This window comes from Artibeus jamaicensis, unplaced genomic scaffold (genome assembly GCF_021234435.1).
Source record: "Artibeus jamaicensis isolate MK-2021 breed Jamaican fruit bat unplaced genomic scaffold, CSHL_Jam_final scaffold_1964, whole genome shotgun sequence".
NCBI classification, from domain to species: domain Eukaryota; kingdom Metazoa; phylum Chordata; class Mammalia; order Chiroptera; family Phyllostomidae; genus Artibeus; species Artibeus jamaicensis.
This window is the reverse complement of record NW_026522030.1, coordinates 21346858-21363886: the sequence shown is the minus strand read 5'-3', so window position 1 is coordinate 21363886 and position 17029 is coordinate 21346858. Positions and strand designations below refer to the sequence as shown.

Here is a 17029-nt window from a genome sequence, read left to right as displayed (position 1 = left end):
TGGGAACAGCCTCCTGCCATCTCTCAGTGGCCCAGACAAGTTCTGGTAACAGTGGGCCTATAGGTTACTTTGCTTGATTTGCTCATCCTTAGTGAGGACACCTGAAGGTCGGGTCATGTTGTTCTGCAAGGGAGCAGACACCATCCTTTGTGAGCTGCTTCATCCATCCTGTACCTCCCTCAGAGACGTGACCCTGGAACATTTAGACGTAAGTGTTTATAGGTTGTGGGGAAGGGAAACTGGGTGGTTCTGCGTGTCTGGATATGTGTCCACATGTGCCCCTTTTTCAGTGTGTTTCCATATGGGATTTTGTGTCCCTGTCTCTTTAATAGATGGAAGAATAAAAACTACCTCATTCTGTGGTATTCTCATTGACCACATTGTCAAGGAGTTGGATGGCACAGGATCCCTGGGGCATGACAAGGATTGTGTCCGTAGTAGCACTCAGCACAATCAAATTAGTTCTTCCTTCAATCCCTTGCTCTGGAGGTCCTGTGGTCAAATCTAGAATCTGCCTCAGAATAGGACCTGCTAGTATGGGAGGCCCCCACCCCACCAGCCATGATGAGAACAGGTTGTTTTTAGGGTATGGAGCAGAAAGCCCTAGGCCTGAGCTATTTAGGGGACTGTTATCTATTATCGACAGAATTAGAATCCCCAAGGGTACCTCCCCACTACCTACCCCACTCAGCTTCCCCCCTCTAGGACTTGAGACATATCAGAAAGAGAGAGTGGCTCCACTCTGCTGGCAGTAGGAAGGAAAACCAAATCCATATTCTCTGGGGTTTCTACCATTATACTTGGATATATAGAGGGTTGGGGGAATAGGGCAGGGAATGTCATGAGGAAAGGGCAGATCAGGAAAGTATTTTAAAGTTAAAATAGACTAGGGAAAATGCTATTAGACCATTTTAGCTTGACTCTTTATTAACACATAGAAATCAAAGAACAAATGGCTGATAAGCACATGAATGATTTTTAGTGTCTTAGAGAAGTGCAAATGAAAATCATAGATACTACTTCAAACCACTGGAATACCTAAAATAATGAAGGTGACCAGGCAATAATAAGTATTAGTAGGGAAATGGAGAAATCTTAACCTTCTTACATTGCCGATGGGACTGTAAAACGAGGCAGCCATTTTGGAAAACAGTCAGGCAGTTTCTGAAAAATTTAGTCATACACTTATCATATGACCTAGCAATTCCACTCCTATGCATATTTCCATATTCTGTGTGGTTTCTGACCACACAGAAACTTGTACACAAATGTTCACAGTAGCACTATTTACAATAGCAAGAAAGTAGAAAGAACCCAAATGCCCATCAGTGGATGAATGTATATCCATACAATGAATTATTCAGTCACAAAAAGGGCTGTGCTGACATGTGCTACAATGTGGATGGACCTTGAAAACACTGTGCTGAGTGAAAGAAGCCAGACACAAAAGGCCTTGCCTTGTATGATTTCATTTATATGAAGTGTCCAGAATAGGCAAGTCTGTAGAAACAGAAGGCAGGTCACTGGTTGCCAGGGGCTGGAGAAAAGGGAATGGGAATGACTGCTAATAGTTGTGGGGTTTCTTTTAGGGGATGTTGAAAATGTTCTGGAATTAGATAGTAATGATGGCTGTACAACTTTATGAATAAATTTTTTAAAAAAACACTAAATTGGTTCCACTTATAAATGAGATCATATGGTATTTGTCTTTCACTGCCTAGCTTATTTCACTTAACATAACAATCTCCAGTTCCATCCATGCTGTCATGAAGGGTAGGAGCTCCTTCTTTATTCCTGCTGTGTAGTATTCCATTGTGTAAATGTACTACAGTTTCTTTATCCACTCATGTACTGGTGGGCATTTAACCAGAGACGTTGAGTTAAAAAACAAATTGACAGTAACCAGAGGGGAGAGGGGAAGGGATAATGGGGGGAAATAGGAGAAGGGCCTTCAAGGAACATGTATAAAGGACACATGGACAAAGCCAAAGGGCGTAGGTTTGAGGATGGGAGGCGGGGATGGGTGGGGTCGGGGGCCCAGGAGGGGTGAGAATGGAGACAACCGTACATGAACAATAATAAAAAAAATTTTTAAAACCCCACTGAATTGTATACTTTAAAAGGCTGAATTTTATAGTATCTACATTATATATCAAGAGTTTTCAAAAGTTGGTTGTGTCTCACACAGGATGGCTCTTAAGTCTTCCCAGAGGCCACAGCATTTCTTATGGGCCAGTCTGAAAACTCTTACCTTTTAATTTTCTAGAACACATGAATTAGGTTCTCTTCTCAGAGAGCATTTCCACAGACTGGCTGCAGAGGGGGTCATAAAACTGTTGCAGATCTTTCAGCCTGCTGCCTACTACCAGCCTTAACAGAAACCCACAGTGGAGCCTACCTATACTACAATTAACCACTGATGGTAAACCTAGGAGTCAAGCTCCAAAAACCCGTTGATACAGAAGCACAGTTCCAGGTCGTCTAGAAAAAGGAGCAGCCAACAGGCCTTACAAAAACAAGTGACAGTCAGGATTTGGCCCCAGGGTCCTAGTTTGCCAACCAGAAAAGAAAAAGAGAAGGGTCAAGTAAGAAATACTGCTAACACAGACCACTAAATTATTTGTTGAAGGATTGAGAATTTGTCAGTGTATTGTTAAGCTTGCCAACTCCTGTTATCAGTATCCTATGGAAAATCAGTTTCTGCCATATCTTTTCCTTCCTAAGAAGTCTCTAAGATCTCTCAGGCTTCTGTTTCATAGCTTCACCTGCCAACAATACAAAGGTTTCCCTGTGTAACTCCTGAGTGTTTGACGTTAGCTCTATGGCATTCTCTACATATACTTCCTCGTGTTAATTTCACCTGACAGCTAACGTGAGACACTCAGGAATTACACAGGGAACTAAGATCAAAATATTAAGATGATAGATTCTTCCTCTGTTCTTATAATGCCAACGTGAATTATTTCCAAGCTCACTATAACAACAATCCTGTAAAATTGTTATTCATGAGCAATTCCTAATACCAAAATCTGCATCTAGTGTACCCTCAGCTGAATATGAGTTCTACCCTAAACCACTCACATTCTCACCCAGCCCTCTTGTGACCAAGAGTGTACTTCTGCAAGATAGCTAGCTATGATTAGACTATATCTTGGTGGCTAAGGATCAAAAAGATGCTCGCTCACTCAGAGAGCATTTCAGCAGCAGCCTCACTAACACTGCTGAGTAGACCAGCTATAGACAAACACACAATGTGTATGCTATTTGAAATGCCAGTTGAACACCTGATGAAAAAAGCAGAGACAGAAGAAAATAAAATGAATGTATGCTTGTAAAAAATAACAATACCATTGATTATTTTTATAACAATTCCTTTTTTCTTTTTTTTACTTCCTTCATTCTCATATTATAGACATTATTATCCTCTCTGTAGGAGGTGAATTATTATCCCAATTTTACAAGATAGAAATCTAGAAGGCTTGGTTTTTCCCAAGGTCACACAGCAAATTACCTAACTATGGGTAAAAGCTAAAACCTTCTAAAACCTTCTGTCTGTCAGAAGTATTCTCAAACTTTACCCCCAGCTGTGCTGGCCCAATCCGTAGGACATTTTGCTGAGAGAGTTCAACAGTTGTGTTCTGATGAGGCTAACCATTAAATCCTATATCGTAGGCAAACAGGACCTGTGGGGTCAGTTTGTTGCTTTCTTAATTCAGCCCAGACTCCACCCAGGCCCACTCAGCACACACATGTCTTTCAGGAATTTGCCAGGGAAGGCCTTCGCACCCTCCTTGTGGCCTACCGAGAACTGGACAATTCATTCTTTCATGACTGGAGCAAGAAGCACACTGAAGCCTGCTTATCTTTGGAGAATCGGGAAAATAAAATATCAACTATCTATGAGGATATTGAAAAAGACTTGATGGTTAGTATGAGGAAGCCAGGGGACAGACTGGGGGCTCCATGGGGGTGGCAGTCAGTAGACTGTGCAAGGGCTCTGAGAGAGGCTTCCAGCAAATCAGTAGGTTCAGGCTCTCTCTGGACACTGGATACTGGAATCCAAGCTAAAACAGGGTATCCTGGGTCTTTGAGTTCCATAAGTAACAAAAAATGCACCGGTTTAAATGTCATCTTTCTGGCAGTGTTTCTTATCCCACAGCTGCTCACAGAAACTAAGTAATCTAGGAGAAATCACGATCTGAATAATATACAGTTAGATAATCCAGAATTAATTGATGGAATACTCAGGACAAAAATATTCACTCATTCATTTGACATATTTATTAAGGGCCTCCTCCTACATGCCAGGCAGTATTTGAAATCCTGAACACACAGCAGTAGACAAAACAGGCCAAAAAGTGATATACATAGTATGTTACATGGTGAAAGTGCTGTGGCAGAAAGTAAAACCAGGAAGAAACCTGGGGGGTGTCAGCGTGTGTGTGTGTGTGTGTGTGTGTGTGTGTGTGTGTGTGTGTTGAAGAGGGCAAAGGATAGCTGTGAAGCCTTCACTGTGACAGAGACGTCTGAGCAGAGACCTCAAGAAGGTGGCAAGCCAAGCAGATCTCTGGGGGATTAGCTTGACAGAAGGAGTGGCAAGAACAAAGACCCTGAAACAGGAGCGAGCCTACCTTGTAAAATGAATGGCGAGGCAGCTAGGGTGGGTGGTACAGTGAGAGTAAGGAGGAGTGGATAAAAGGACATGAGACAGGGAAGTAGTAGAGGGTCCTGATAAGCCGACATAAGAACTTATAGTGAGATATGGAAAACTATTGAAGAATTCAACCAGAGAAGTGACGTGATAGCTTTTAAAATAGTCTCTCTGGCTGCCATGTTGAGATTGTACTGGAGGGGCACAAGCACAGACCCAGGGAGAACAATTAGAAGGTGCTGCAGTAATATAGTTGTGAGATGATAATGGCTTGAACCAGCTAGAGGTAGTAAAAGTTTTGAGGAGTGGTTCGATTCTTTTTTTTTCCTTTTTATGAAATTTATTGGGCTGACACTGGTAATAAGATTATATAGATTTCAAGTGTACAATTCTATGATACATCATCTGCATATTGCATTGTGTGCCCACTACTCAAATTCTGTACATTTTTTAAAGGAGATCCAACAGAATTTGCTGGTAGATTAGATTATAGGATATAAGAAATTAAGGATGACTCCAAAGTTTTTGACCAGACTAATACAGGCTGGCTATGCTATAAAAAAAGAAATGACCAATACTAAATGGGAAAATTTAGACATCCCAAAGGTCACAAACTCCTTCCATAGTCAGTTCTGTGGTTAGTGTTTTAGACTGTCCTTCTAGAGGCCTAGCAGAAATTAGTAGTTTGTCTGTCAGTTCCTCAGACTCAGTCCTGGTGCCCATCGCTGTGGTCGGCTCTGTTGGAGTATCGTAGGGAGAAGGCATGGTGTTAGACTGACATGCTTTTAATCTAGTTATTTCCCTTTTCATGGGAAAAGGCCTTGAAAACCTTAGGGGGCCATAGGAGGTACAAACAAAAGAAATTCACCCAAGCTCTTGTGGGGTTGAAAGAAAAACTAGAATGGGATGTCAGGGATCTCTTGTCTGGAACCCACACTTCTGGACACCAAAGCCAGGAAGCATGCTATGAAGCAAGGCACAAGTGAAGGCGTGTTGAGAGAAACAGATGGTTTAGAAGCCGGACACAGTGTCATGTGTGACTTGGGCGAGTCTCTTCCCTCTTGGGTCCCTCAGAGTCTATGTTTCCGAATTTGATTTCGGTATGTGGTTGAAAGCTGCATCTATGGAAAAGTAGAGTGTGCTGAGTTTTATACCATCGGGGTCCTCATGCCAGGACAGGGCCAGCTTACTGGGGAGGGTGCCAAGGTGCCAGTTGGATCATTGGGCTGCACTAAATGCTGTGACTCCTTTTTCCTCACTCACTGATGTCTCCATTTGAAGCTGTTAGGGGCCACAGCCATAGAAGACAAGCTGCAGGATGGAGTACCTCAGACAATCGAAGTGCTGAACAAAGCCAAAATTAAAATATGGGTTTTAACTGGAGATAAGCAAGGTAAGGGGGAGCACCTCACCGGACTGATCCTCTTCCCTATCCACCTTAGCCATTTCTTCTTCTTTTTTTTTTAATTCTTATCCATTTATTTGAAAAACATAATCCAGGTCAAGTTTTTATAGAACAACTCCATTCCCAGACTTATATACAATTTTCTAACTATACACTCTATGCCAGATGCTGTATTAGGGATTGAGGACACAGACATTTGTTATCCAGGAGCTTACAAGCTAAAAATTTTAGAGTTGTCCTTAACTGTACCCTCTCTGCTGTCCCAAAGGTTCATTCTCTCACCATGTCCCGTCAGGTCCTCTGAAAGACCCTCTTGGCTGTGTTACCACCTAGTTCAGCCTTTATACCTTGGTGGCTGAACTTTCACAAAAACTTCTGAACTGATCTCTGTCTTTTGCCCTTGTTAACTTTAGTACAGCCCACTGACAACCATCAGTGTACTTTCTAAAACTTTCTACTTTTATGATGTTACTCCTCTGCTCAGGTACCTACAGCAGCTCTACGTGGTAGGTCGTTGGACTCCACTGCCCGGCCTTCAAGACCTCAATAGTCCGTTGCTGCCTACACATCCTTATCTCCACCCTAAAGAGACTATTTTCTTCAGTATGTCCCAAAACAGACCAGTTCCTACTCTGGGGCCCCTGGGTTGTTTCTCCATGTGGAATGTTTTTCTTCCCCTGGACAAGTCTTACTCATCCTCAAGGCCTTTCTCTAAGAAAGCTTTATGGCAATTGCAACTCTCCTCTGAATATTAATACCATTTGCAGCCAAGGTTCAGGACTTACTTCTTTTTACTTTAGTATGAATTTATTCCAAATTTCAGGGTTTTGATATAAAGGAAAGACTACAACCTAAACATACCTCAGTCTTCCATAAAATCTAGCATAGAAATATGTACGATTCTATTCAAGGAAATACATCCTGATTGTCTGGAGAAATGGACACGAACTCGAATTGCTTTAAGAAACAGAAGGCTTTGTAGAGAAGGCTAAGCCTGAATGATCTGAATTATTGATAAATAACTTGCAAGTCTGTACCAAGTAGTCATTCTCCTATGGATATTTCAATGTAGTCTCCACTGACTCATGGAAAATACACTCTGACTGCATCCAGGGCAAGTGTGGACCAATGGGCTCTGCAGCCCACTGATAGAGTCTATGTAGTTGTACACTGTGCAAACACCTTGTTCTGGCCAACATGCAACCTGTGTTCCCCCTTCCCTGCAGAGACTGCTGTGAATATCGCCTATGCCTGTAACATATTTAGGGATGAAATGGATGGGCTGTTTATCGTGGAAGGCAAGGATGATGCAACTATTCAGGGAGAACTCAGGTACAGATGAGAGAGCTGCTGCGGCCCATCCCTGGACACAAGATTTCTCACCCATCTCTTCACCCATCATGGCCCCACACTGCCAGAAGGAATAGAGAAGAAAAGGAGGAGGGGGAAACCAAAAACCTAAAGTGGTTGAGAGAATTTTGTGAAGAAGCATTAGGGCTCAAGAGGTTGGAGTGGGCATGGTGAGATGGAGCAGTGTGGTGTGTGGATGGTCAGGGACCTTAGGCTGCGGCAGGTCTCAGGAGGCAGATAAGTCCAAGGCCCTGGCTGGTACTTTGCCGCATCTCTGTATCTGCCTTGCCCGTTTTCACTCTGCAGCACATTGTCCTTCTAAGTTCTGGGGCTTCAGGCCAGACACTGACCACAACTCTTGGCTTTCAGGTCAGCACTTAATAAGATGAAAGCCAAGCCTCTACTGGAATCAGACCCAATAAACAATTATCTCTCCACGAAGCCCAAAATGCCCACCAGGATACCCGAGGAGGTGCCCAGTGGCAACTATGGCTTGATCATCAATGGCTACAGTCTGGTGGGCAACACAGAGCTACAACCTTGTTCTCTTCTTCCAAGGAACTTTTTTCCTAGGTCTAGCCAACTTCAGGGAAATTTCAAGAACCATGAGTCACCCTATTCCCCCTTCTTTCTGGTGCCCTTGCCTGACAGACACCTTTCCTGAACCTTCACTAGGCAAAAATAATGAGGAAAGAGAAGCCAAGGGCATATTCCTTCCTTATTTAAATTCTTCACTACTGATGTGGCCTGTCCCTTAGGGGAAGTGGGGGAGTAAGCAGAAGCAGGTCTTCCAAAAAGAAACTTGACCTTATAGCCCAGTCAACTGATTAGACCCAGTGAGCGGCCCTGATCTATTTCCTGCTGGAGGCTGGATCAGATGTGAGGATGCTTAGAACTGACGTGGGAGCTTGGCCTCCCTTGGGGGCGGAGCACCTTGGGAACAGCTATGCCTGACCTCTGTAGTGCAGGAGAGTGTGGAGGGGAGGGGAGGCACCTAGGAAGGTGGACCTGAAATGTGGGTGTGTCCTGGTGCTACAGGCCTTTGCTCTAGAAAGGAACCTGGAGTTGGAACTGCTGCGAATAGCTTGCATGTGCCAGGGGGTGGTCTGCTGCCGGATGACACCCCTTCAGAAGGCCCAGGTGGTAGAGCTCATGAAGAGGTACACGAAGTGGGTGACGCTGGCCATCGGGGATGGGGCCAATGACGTCAGCATGATCAAAGGCAAGTGAGGGGTGCAGAGCTATAGCCCCCAGGTGTGGGCTTGCCCTTTCCTTCCTCTATGGACAAAACTGATCTGGGTGACACTGTGTTGCTGGCTTATACTCCTGCATCTTCATTCATGCTCCTCTATGCCTGCGTTTCCACTCTTTACACATGCATACATCAATCCATATCCACAGTTATGAACACACATTTAGATGCATTCACTTAACACTCGTATACATATAGATACACACAGCTCCCAGAAGAATCCATGAACATCTTTCTGAGATGGCATCAAAGCCCACAGAAAGGACCCCTTGGCAGGAGTCATAATCTGTTTTCTTTTTTGAAGCCTATAGGCCTGAGCAAAGTTAGGCTGAAGACAGGGCCACCCAACCAGGGAATTAGCTGTGAGGCCCGATGCAGAGATCTTTTCCTCCTAAGGCACTGTTCTGGAGAGCTTGCCCTGACTCTCCTGGGTGGAGGAGAATGGCAGACTTATTGATGCTTTAGACCACAGAAGCAAATGGCAGACACTGGTTTTAATTTCAGCTGAATGTTTTCAGCCTCCAGCAACTGGTATGACATCTTTGAGATCCTCCAGTCCAGCCTGTCTCCCCTCAGGAAACACTAGCAGATATTCCACTTCAACACTAAGAAGTGTTCTTTCTCTCTTCCCCAGTTTCTAGAACAACTCTGGTTGTTAGGGCCTTAAAGATTTCAGTTATTTCCTTAAGCAATACAGTAGGTATGTGTCAGAAAATCAGTGAATTTGGCTTATACTATAATAGACTAATTAAAAGTTTTAGGAACTTCAGTCTTCCATCAAGTCTAATCCTTGCTTTATCCAGGAAAAGGTAGCGTTAGGCCTCTGGGGGAACACTAACAAAGTATGCACATCACTTATTCCTCCCAGCAGTTGGATTTTAGCTCCTTAAATAAACTTAGGTAATTAAATATTGTGTTAGATTGGCATTCATCCTCCATTTTTAATTGACTTAAGTGGCTTCGAGAATTATCAAGAAATTTTTACCTCAGCATCTGGACGGTAGGCCAGAGCCCAGATGGCTAGAGTAGGTGCAAAAAACATCCTGGACAACTTTCCAGAACTGGGCATGCCAGGCATCTCGAATGGCAACACCCAAAACAAAGTGCGGGTAAAGGAGCTGTTTTCTGGCCTGTGGGGGAGGGGCGGTCCACTGAGGAGAAAAGGCTCCACCCTTAAGCAAGTGCCATTTCCAGCTGGGTGTAACAGTGTTTTCCAAATGTAAAATAAGGGATTTGTGCACCATGATCTCAGCTTTCCTTTTACACTTTCCAGACTGGGAGCCCAGCAAACAAAACCTGTGGCTGAGAAGCTTCTGGGGTTTCTTTTGCAGCTGCCCACATTGGGGTCGGCATCAGCGGCCAGGAGGGAATGCAGGCCGTGCTCAGCAGCGACTTCTCGTTCTCCCAGTTCCGCTATCTCCAGCGTCTGCTCTTGGTCCATGGCCGCTGGTCTTATAACCGCATGTGCAAGTTTCTCAGCTACTTCTTTTACAAAAATTTTGCCTTCACTCTGGTGCACTTCTGGTATTCCTTCTACAACGGGTTCTCTGCGCAGGTAGGAGGTCAGACGGCATTTTCTACTTCGGTCAACTGGGTCTTCTCTAGTCAGTCACTCCCACTTCAGCCAGCTCAGACTCTTTTCCTCCTGCAGAGACCAAATCTGTGACATGCTGCCATCCATTCATAAAGCTCCTCGCTTAGGCTTGTCCCATCTCCTGACCCTACACTTAACCTTAGATTTCCAAACCCTAACATATCTGGCTTGGCTCTGACTTGGCCTTGATTCCTACCTTCAGACTTTTCCTTAAGATATTTTCACCCTTTCCCTGACATAGAGACGTAGAGATTCCAAGCACTTGATCTAGTTTTTCTTTCTGTTTTTTTAATCACCCAAAGTAGTCTTTATGGAACAGGCTAAGCCTCAAGGGGCCTCTAGGGTCTTGCCAGATAGGCCGGTTGTGGTGTTCACCCACAGCCATACTCGGAAACACAGCTTCCCTTTATTTCTCCCTCCCCACCTTTACACTCTCCCCCAAAAAAACACACACACACTATTGTTGCTCCAATGAAAATTTGTTTTTGCCCTGGCTGGTGTGGCTCAGTGAATTGAGTACTGAGTACCTGCGAACCAGTGGTTCGATCCCTGGTCCAGGCACATGCCTGGGTTGTGGGCCAGGTCATCACACATTGATGTTTCTCTCCATCTCTTAAAAAAATTTTTTTTAACTATAAGAGAAAGTTTACCACTCAGGTGACCTTCTGCACCTGGCCTATCACTCCTACTCTACTCATGCCTAACCACTACAGTTCTGGGGATGAAAAGGGGTGAATTAGCCCTGACTAGTGTGGCTCAGTTGGTTGAGTGTTGCCCTGTGAGGTGAGAGGTCACCAGCTCAATTCCCAGTCGGGACACGTGCCTGAGTTACGGGTTGTCTTCTGTTGGGGAGCGTACAAGAAAGTGGCCCATCACTATTTCTCTCGCACATCAATGTTTTTCTCCTTTTCCTTCTCCCTCCTTTTCCTTCTCTACAAAATAAATAAATGTTTATTTATTTTAAAAAAGAAAGAAATAGTAGTGCTATAATAAATCATAAATTTCTAACTGGGCAGGTCATGGTGGGTATTCATATCTTAGACCTATAACTTTTTCAGTGAAAGGTTTTTAAGCCTTACCTGTTGTTCTCGTGCTCCAGGTCTGCTCTAATGACTTCATTCCAAATTTAAGTGTGAAATCACCCACACAGTAGAAGGGAGAGGTGACACCTGGATTTTCCAAGTTCCGCAAGAAGTCCCTTCTATGAGAAGTTTCTCAGGAGTCATTCAAAGATTCCCAAGAGAAACACACTCTGGAAAAATTCTCTTGGGGGTTCCCTACTACTCCCTCTGTTGCTTTGGGCTCCGGGAGAAACGGACCAGTCAGCAGACAGTAGTAGACTAGCACACCCACAGTGTCTAACAAAGCAGGTCTGGTTGTGGGAGGTGCAGGTGTGTGTATGTATGTGTTGCTGCTGACCTCTTGTGGCTAGTGAGGGAAGGAGCCCTCTCTTGGCCCAGGGTGCCGCACCTAGCTAGGGAAGGGACATTAGGTCTATTCTGCTTGCCATGTTAGAGAGTATCCAATGTTATAGAAGATGCTGAATGCCATAAAGAAAATAAAGAAAAAAGCCCAGAGGCTTACAGCCTGCGAGTGCAGGGGTATAGCTAGCATTCCCCAGCAGCCACTCTGGGTCCTTTCTGTGTAGGGAGGGGTGTGTAGCTCACAGTAGGATTGGCCCAAATCAACCTGTGAGGTTGGCCACCAATAAACTTGATATAGCCTGGCCTCAGTCTGGTAGAGTTCTAAATAGAGTAGGACCAAACAGAGACTGGAGTCAGCCTTAGATTTCTGAAATTCAAATTCTGCGCTAAGTTAATGTAGTGATGGGTGGGTGGGGGGCAAAGAAGGCTCTCTTGGACCTGGGAGGTGGAGATGAGACTTTATAGAAGAGGCAAATCTAAGAAATCTCCTTGGTATTCTTCCAGACAGTTTATGATACCTGGTTTATCACTTTCTACAACCTGGTCTACACCTGCCTCCCTGTCCTGGGCTTGAGTCTATTTGACCAGGTAAGACTAGCAGCAAGCCTCTTAGTCAGGGCTGAAGCTGCTGGGCCCGTGAGGGGTATTCTCAAGAGTAAGAAGGATAGAGAGATGGGTACTATGAAGTCAAGTCTAAATTGAATCATTTCTAGAGCAAGGAAAGGAGCTCATCACCTGGAGAGGTATCATGGGATAAAGTAAAGAATCCTCCTCCACACAGAATAATCATAACTCTTAGAAATCCATGCTTTCTTGTATCCACTTTATCTCTGTAGAGAGAAACGTGGAAACTGTGCTGTGCAGTACATTCAATGTGTACAAAGTAGTGAAAGGAAATAGTCATTGGGGCAGAGCTAGGTAAAGCAAGGGGCTCCAAGAGAAGAGAGGCCATATAGACACAAGGAGATAAGCCAATGCAGGGAGACCCAGCTGAGGGTCCTTGAAGGCCAAGCCTGGGAGTAATGGTATGATACCTTCAAGTTATACGGAGTCAGCCTAGAGGAGCCGTCTGTCCCTGCCAGCAATTTCCTGGGCTTTGGGGGGCCTGGTGCCCTAGCTCTCCCTCCTCTTCTACCCCAACCTCCAGTCCTGGGCACATGGAATAGAAACAGAGTCTCCAAAGAGGAATAAAGTAGCTGAAAGAGGACATCAGGAATCATGGTTCCTGATCTCCATCAGGGTAGGAAGGGAAATTCTCAGTGGAGCAGCCGCCAGCCTCAGAGCAGCAAGGGGGACAAGTTGTGCCACTCAACAGTCCCCACGAGTTTCAGTGATCTAGTTTTAGGGACCCGCAACCTCTCAAAACAAGCCCCAAGCTTTGTCATCCAGAGTTTCAGATTTAGGAGACGAGGATGATCCAATGTCATCTTCATAGAGAATCCTCTTTCCTGAGTTCGCCAGTAGCTGTGGGAATGGGAGGGGCATCATGGAACATGGGCACCTCCAAGGGACTCACTGGTCCCCACTGGCTTCCCTCTCTCCTCCCACTGGCTTTGGAATATTCAACTAAAGGAAAACTTACGCGGGGGACTGATATCCCAACTGCCTCCCTCACCCCAAGAACCAGTCCTCCCTTCTAGCCACCCCAATCCTAATTGCCCCCCTTCTTAAGGTCCCCAGTCCTAACTGCCTCTAGGTCCTTCCCACCATCTTGATCTTCTCCTAGCTTTCTTCTACTACCTAGATCCTTGCCCAGAGAGTAGGATGTCAGGAAGTGTCTCTGGTGACTGCTCTGTCCTCTGGTTCCACTTCCCAAGTAATCTGTGAGGAAGTTCCCAGGTTGCCTGACAGCAGACTCAGTGTGGGGAGAAGCCTCTGCTCTGACGGAAATGGCACCTTCCTGAGCCTTCCTCCTTATCCTGTGGTACTTCCAGGATGTGAATGAAACTTGGAGCCTATGCTTCCCAGAGCTGTACGAGCCAGGACAGCACAACCTCTATTTCAACAAGATGGAATTTGTGAAGTGTTTAGTTCATGGGATCTACAGTTCCTTCGTGCTGTTCTTTATTCCCATGGGGACCGTTTTCGACTCAGTGCGCAGTGATGGGAAGGAAATCTCTGACTACCAGTCCTTCTCCCTGATAGTACAGATCTCTTTGCTTTGGGTGGCCACAATGCAGGTGCGGACAGTGGGCAAGGCAGGGTAAGGAGTTGGGGTGGAGAGAGGGAGGGAAGGAAGTAGGAAGGGGGGAAGGGAGAATCCTTCACTGCAGAACTAGAGGAGGGAGGTGGCTTATAGAACATTGTACAAAAGAGGGTGTTTTTCAGATTGCCCTGGAGACAACCTACTGGACAATGATAAACCACCTCTTCACCTGGGGTAGCCTGGGTTTCTACTTTTGCATCTTATTCTTCCTGTACAGTGATGACTTGTGCCTGATGTTCCCCAGTGTCTTCCAATTCCTAGGTAAGGCTCTAACCGATGTGTGGCAAGGGGGTGGGAAGTAGGAGTGAGGAGTGTAAACCAATATATTTGCTTAGTAAATGCTGACTAAGAAGCTATTACTATGTACTAGGTTCTATGGATATAAATAGGAATGACACATAGTCTCTGCCCTAAAAGGACTTAAAATCTAGCTAGAGGAAATATTTTACCTTATAGAGTTCTAAGATATTTTCACATGTCTTACCTAATTTGATTTTTACAAGCAGCCTCTGGGGTAGCCAGGGCAAGAATTATTAGCACCATTTTAAATGACTGAAATCTAGGTCTCCTGGTTCCCAGTCCGATATTCTCTCCACGGTGACATACTGCCTTATTGCCTCCCATGTTAATTTCCCCATCCCTCATCTCCGCTCTGATGAGGACAAAGAATAGAGAGAGTAGGTATGTAGATGTAGCTGGCCCCCACCTGTCATCCAGCCTTTCATTTTCCCCCTCCCAAACTCCTCTATCCCAGTTATGTGTCCAAGCCTAGGCTCCAAGCCTACCTGCCACCGCTCCTGCCTTGCCCAGCCTTTAGAGGGAAACAAAGACGTGTGAATTCACAGCGACTTTGGCTGAGCAAAGGACCTCAGTGCAATTCTTTGCGCTTATATTATTTCTCAGGAGACTAAACTGTCTCCAAATCAGTATTTCCTTCTTTGGACTGCAGAGGTATCTAAGTTCCTCTTAGGTGGAACTTAGGTGGCTCACAGCCACCTTCCTGCAGACTTCAGTTTAGCCTTTCCCCTCCTGGCTCATTGATTACAGGTGTGGCGAAGAACACTCTGAACACGCCACAACTGTGGCTGAGTATTGTCCTCAGCATGGTCCTCTGCATGTTGCCTTCCATTGGGTACCAGTTTCTCAAACCACTATTATGGCCCTTCAATGTGAATAAGGTGAGTATAACAGGGAATCTACCCAGATATATAATTCATGATCTTCCTTGTGTTTGCCTCTATGGATAAAACCCTGCCCCCTATGCTCTGGCTACAGGTTCTTGATGGAATTCATCGCCTGAGCCACTCAGCACCACCACCACTCCCAGGCCTGAGTCAAGACCAACATTCAGCCTCTCGGCGTTCTGCCTACGCATTCTCCCACAAACAGGGCTTTGGGCCCCTCATCACTTCTGGCAAGTTTATGAAGCCCAAGTGGCCCAAGAAAAGTTCTTTATCTAAAAAGTAGAGGCCTTTAGGGAAACCCCAAAGGAGTCAGTCATTGCTCTTCCTCCCGCGTATTTACCTAACTTCGAAAGGAAGACTCACTGTCCCTGGGAAAGCGGCCTAAACCTGCCCTCCCGCTCTCACTCCAGAGGCTCCTCCCCTGGAAGGCTGTGCCCACGGAAGGCGAGGAAAAGTAAAGAAAGAGCTCCCAGATATCTGTCAGAGTTGCAGCGTATCAAGAAAAAGTAAAGCATTTCAAGAAAAGTTTAGGCCTCCCTTCTATCAACCCTCCTGAGTTTTAGTCCAGACAAGCAACTGTGGAAGTAGAGGGTGAAGAGGGGCAGGCAGTGTGTGGAAAGGAGAAGGAAATAGAACCTAAGAACCTTACTCTGGGCTCTGTTCTCCACTCCCAGAGCACCCGTCAACCTTGCCAGGGCCCCACACAGACAGTCCCATTCAGGCACTCTTACCAGGTTTATCTGGGGGGTTAAGAATGAATCTTTTGCTTTCCTTGGGTAGCAAAAGGAGGAGACAGCTGTGAAAAGTTGGTCACCAGAAGCTGAAGGAGAGTTTCTATACCAAAAAAAAAGTAGGAGGAAGTGGTTCTTGCCTTAAAGGCAGCTCAAGATTTTGCCTTCCTCCCCTCTCTTTGATGCCTCTGACCCCAAAATTGATACCTTTTCAGGCCTCAGAACTTGGGGGGGGAGACTGCAGAGGGTTAAATAATTTCTCGAGGGGACATAGCCATAATTGGCAAACATTTGCCTTCATTCCATAAAATTAGTTTGCAGAGAAGTTGTATGTACTTGGGAAATTGTAAGAAGTTGATGGCATAATAAATTGCTTATTTTGGAATGTAGAGATTTGTATGGTGTGTTGGGGTCCCAGGGACAATATCATAGTCCAAGCAATACCATGGAACCACACACCCCACCATCCTCCTCCTTCAAATTAAACCAGTATTTCCCTCACCTGCCTTTTCTCTCCTGTTTAAACTCATGCCACTTTTCTGCCCCTGCTGCTACACTCTATCTTGACCTCGATATGACATCTTTTTTTTTTTAAGATTTTATTTATTTATCTTTAGAGGGGAAGGGAAGGAGAGAGGAGAGAAACATCAATGTATATGGTTGCCTTTCGTGCGTCCCCTGCTGGGAACTGGCCTGCAGGGAACCTGCCTGCAACCCTGGCATGTGCCCTGACTGGGAATCGAACCGCGACTGTCTGGTTCGCAGGCCTGTGCTCAATCCACTGAGCTACACCAGCCAGGGATGACAACATCTTTTAACAGTATAGCTCTATCCTCTTAGCATACCTTAAATATTGATTCTTAAAGATCAGTACTAGGTTCTCTGCTCATCCTTGTCTGTACACTTTTCCCTAGTGACTTCATCCAAACTCATGACTTCATTTACCAACAAAAAGTCCTCAAGCTCTCTCTATCCAATATCCCTCTTCTGGAATCCAGATCCACTTTAAACTGACTCTGAGACTCTTCACATAGTTGGGTCTCAGGAAACTCACACTCAACCCACTAACCTGCAGTTATCATTTTCCCAAAAAATTTCATCCCAGGATGCCACCACCATCATCCCAGTCGCCCAAGGCAGAATAATGGGAATCATCCTATTGTCTCCCTCTAGTCGAAGGTCTAATAAGTCATTAAGTAATATAAATTCTGCACCTTTACTAGGTCCTGTTT

General features: G+C 45.2%; 1 protein-coding gene across 1 annotated transcript in view; it reads left to right on the top strand.

The window, feature by feature from the left end:
- LOC119048771 (phospholipid-transporting ATPase FetA-like) overlaps positions 1-15463 on the top strand; it is a 99751-nt gene extending 84288 nt beyond the window's left edge. The window contains exons 19-30 of the mRNA XM_037144551.2: positions 93-208; positions 3761-3925; positions 5933-6044; positions 7283-7388; positions 7776-7923; positions 8445-8628; positions 9990-10213; positions 12181-12264; positions 13611-13856; positions 14005-14143; positions 14930-15060; positions 15158-15463. Coding sequence (XP_037000446.2) covers positions 93-208; positions 3761-3925; positions 5933-6044; positions 7283-7388; positions 7776-7923; positions 8445-8628; positions 9990-10213; positions 12181-12264; positions 13611-13856; positions 14005-14143; positions 14930-15060; positions 15158-15349 — 1847 coding nt within the window. The 3' untranslated portion in view covers positions 15350-15463. The remainder of the gene's footprint in view (positions 1-92; positions 209-3760; positions 3926-5932; positions 6045-7282; positions 7389-7775; positions 7924-8444; positions 8629-9989; positions 10214-12180; positions 12265-13610; positions 13857-14004; positions 14144-14929; positions 15061-15157) is intronic.
- Positions 15464-17029: the final 1566 nt, after the last annotated feature.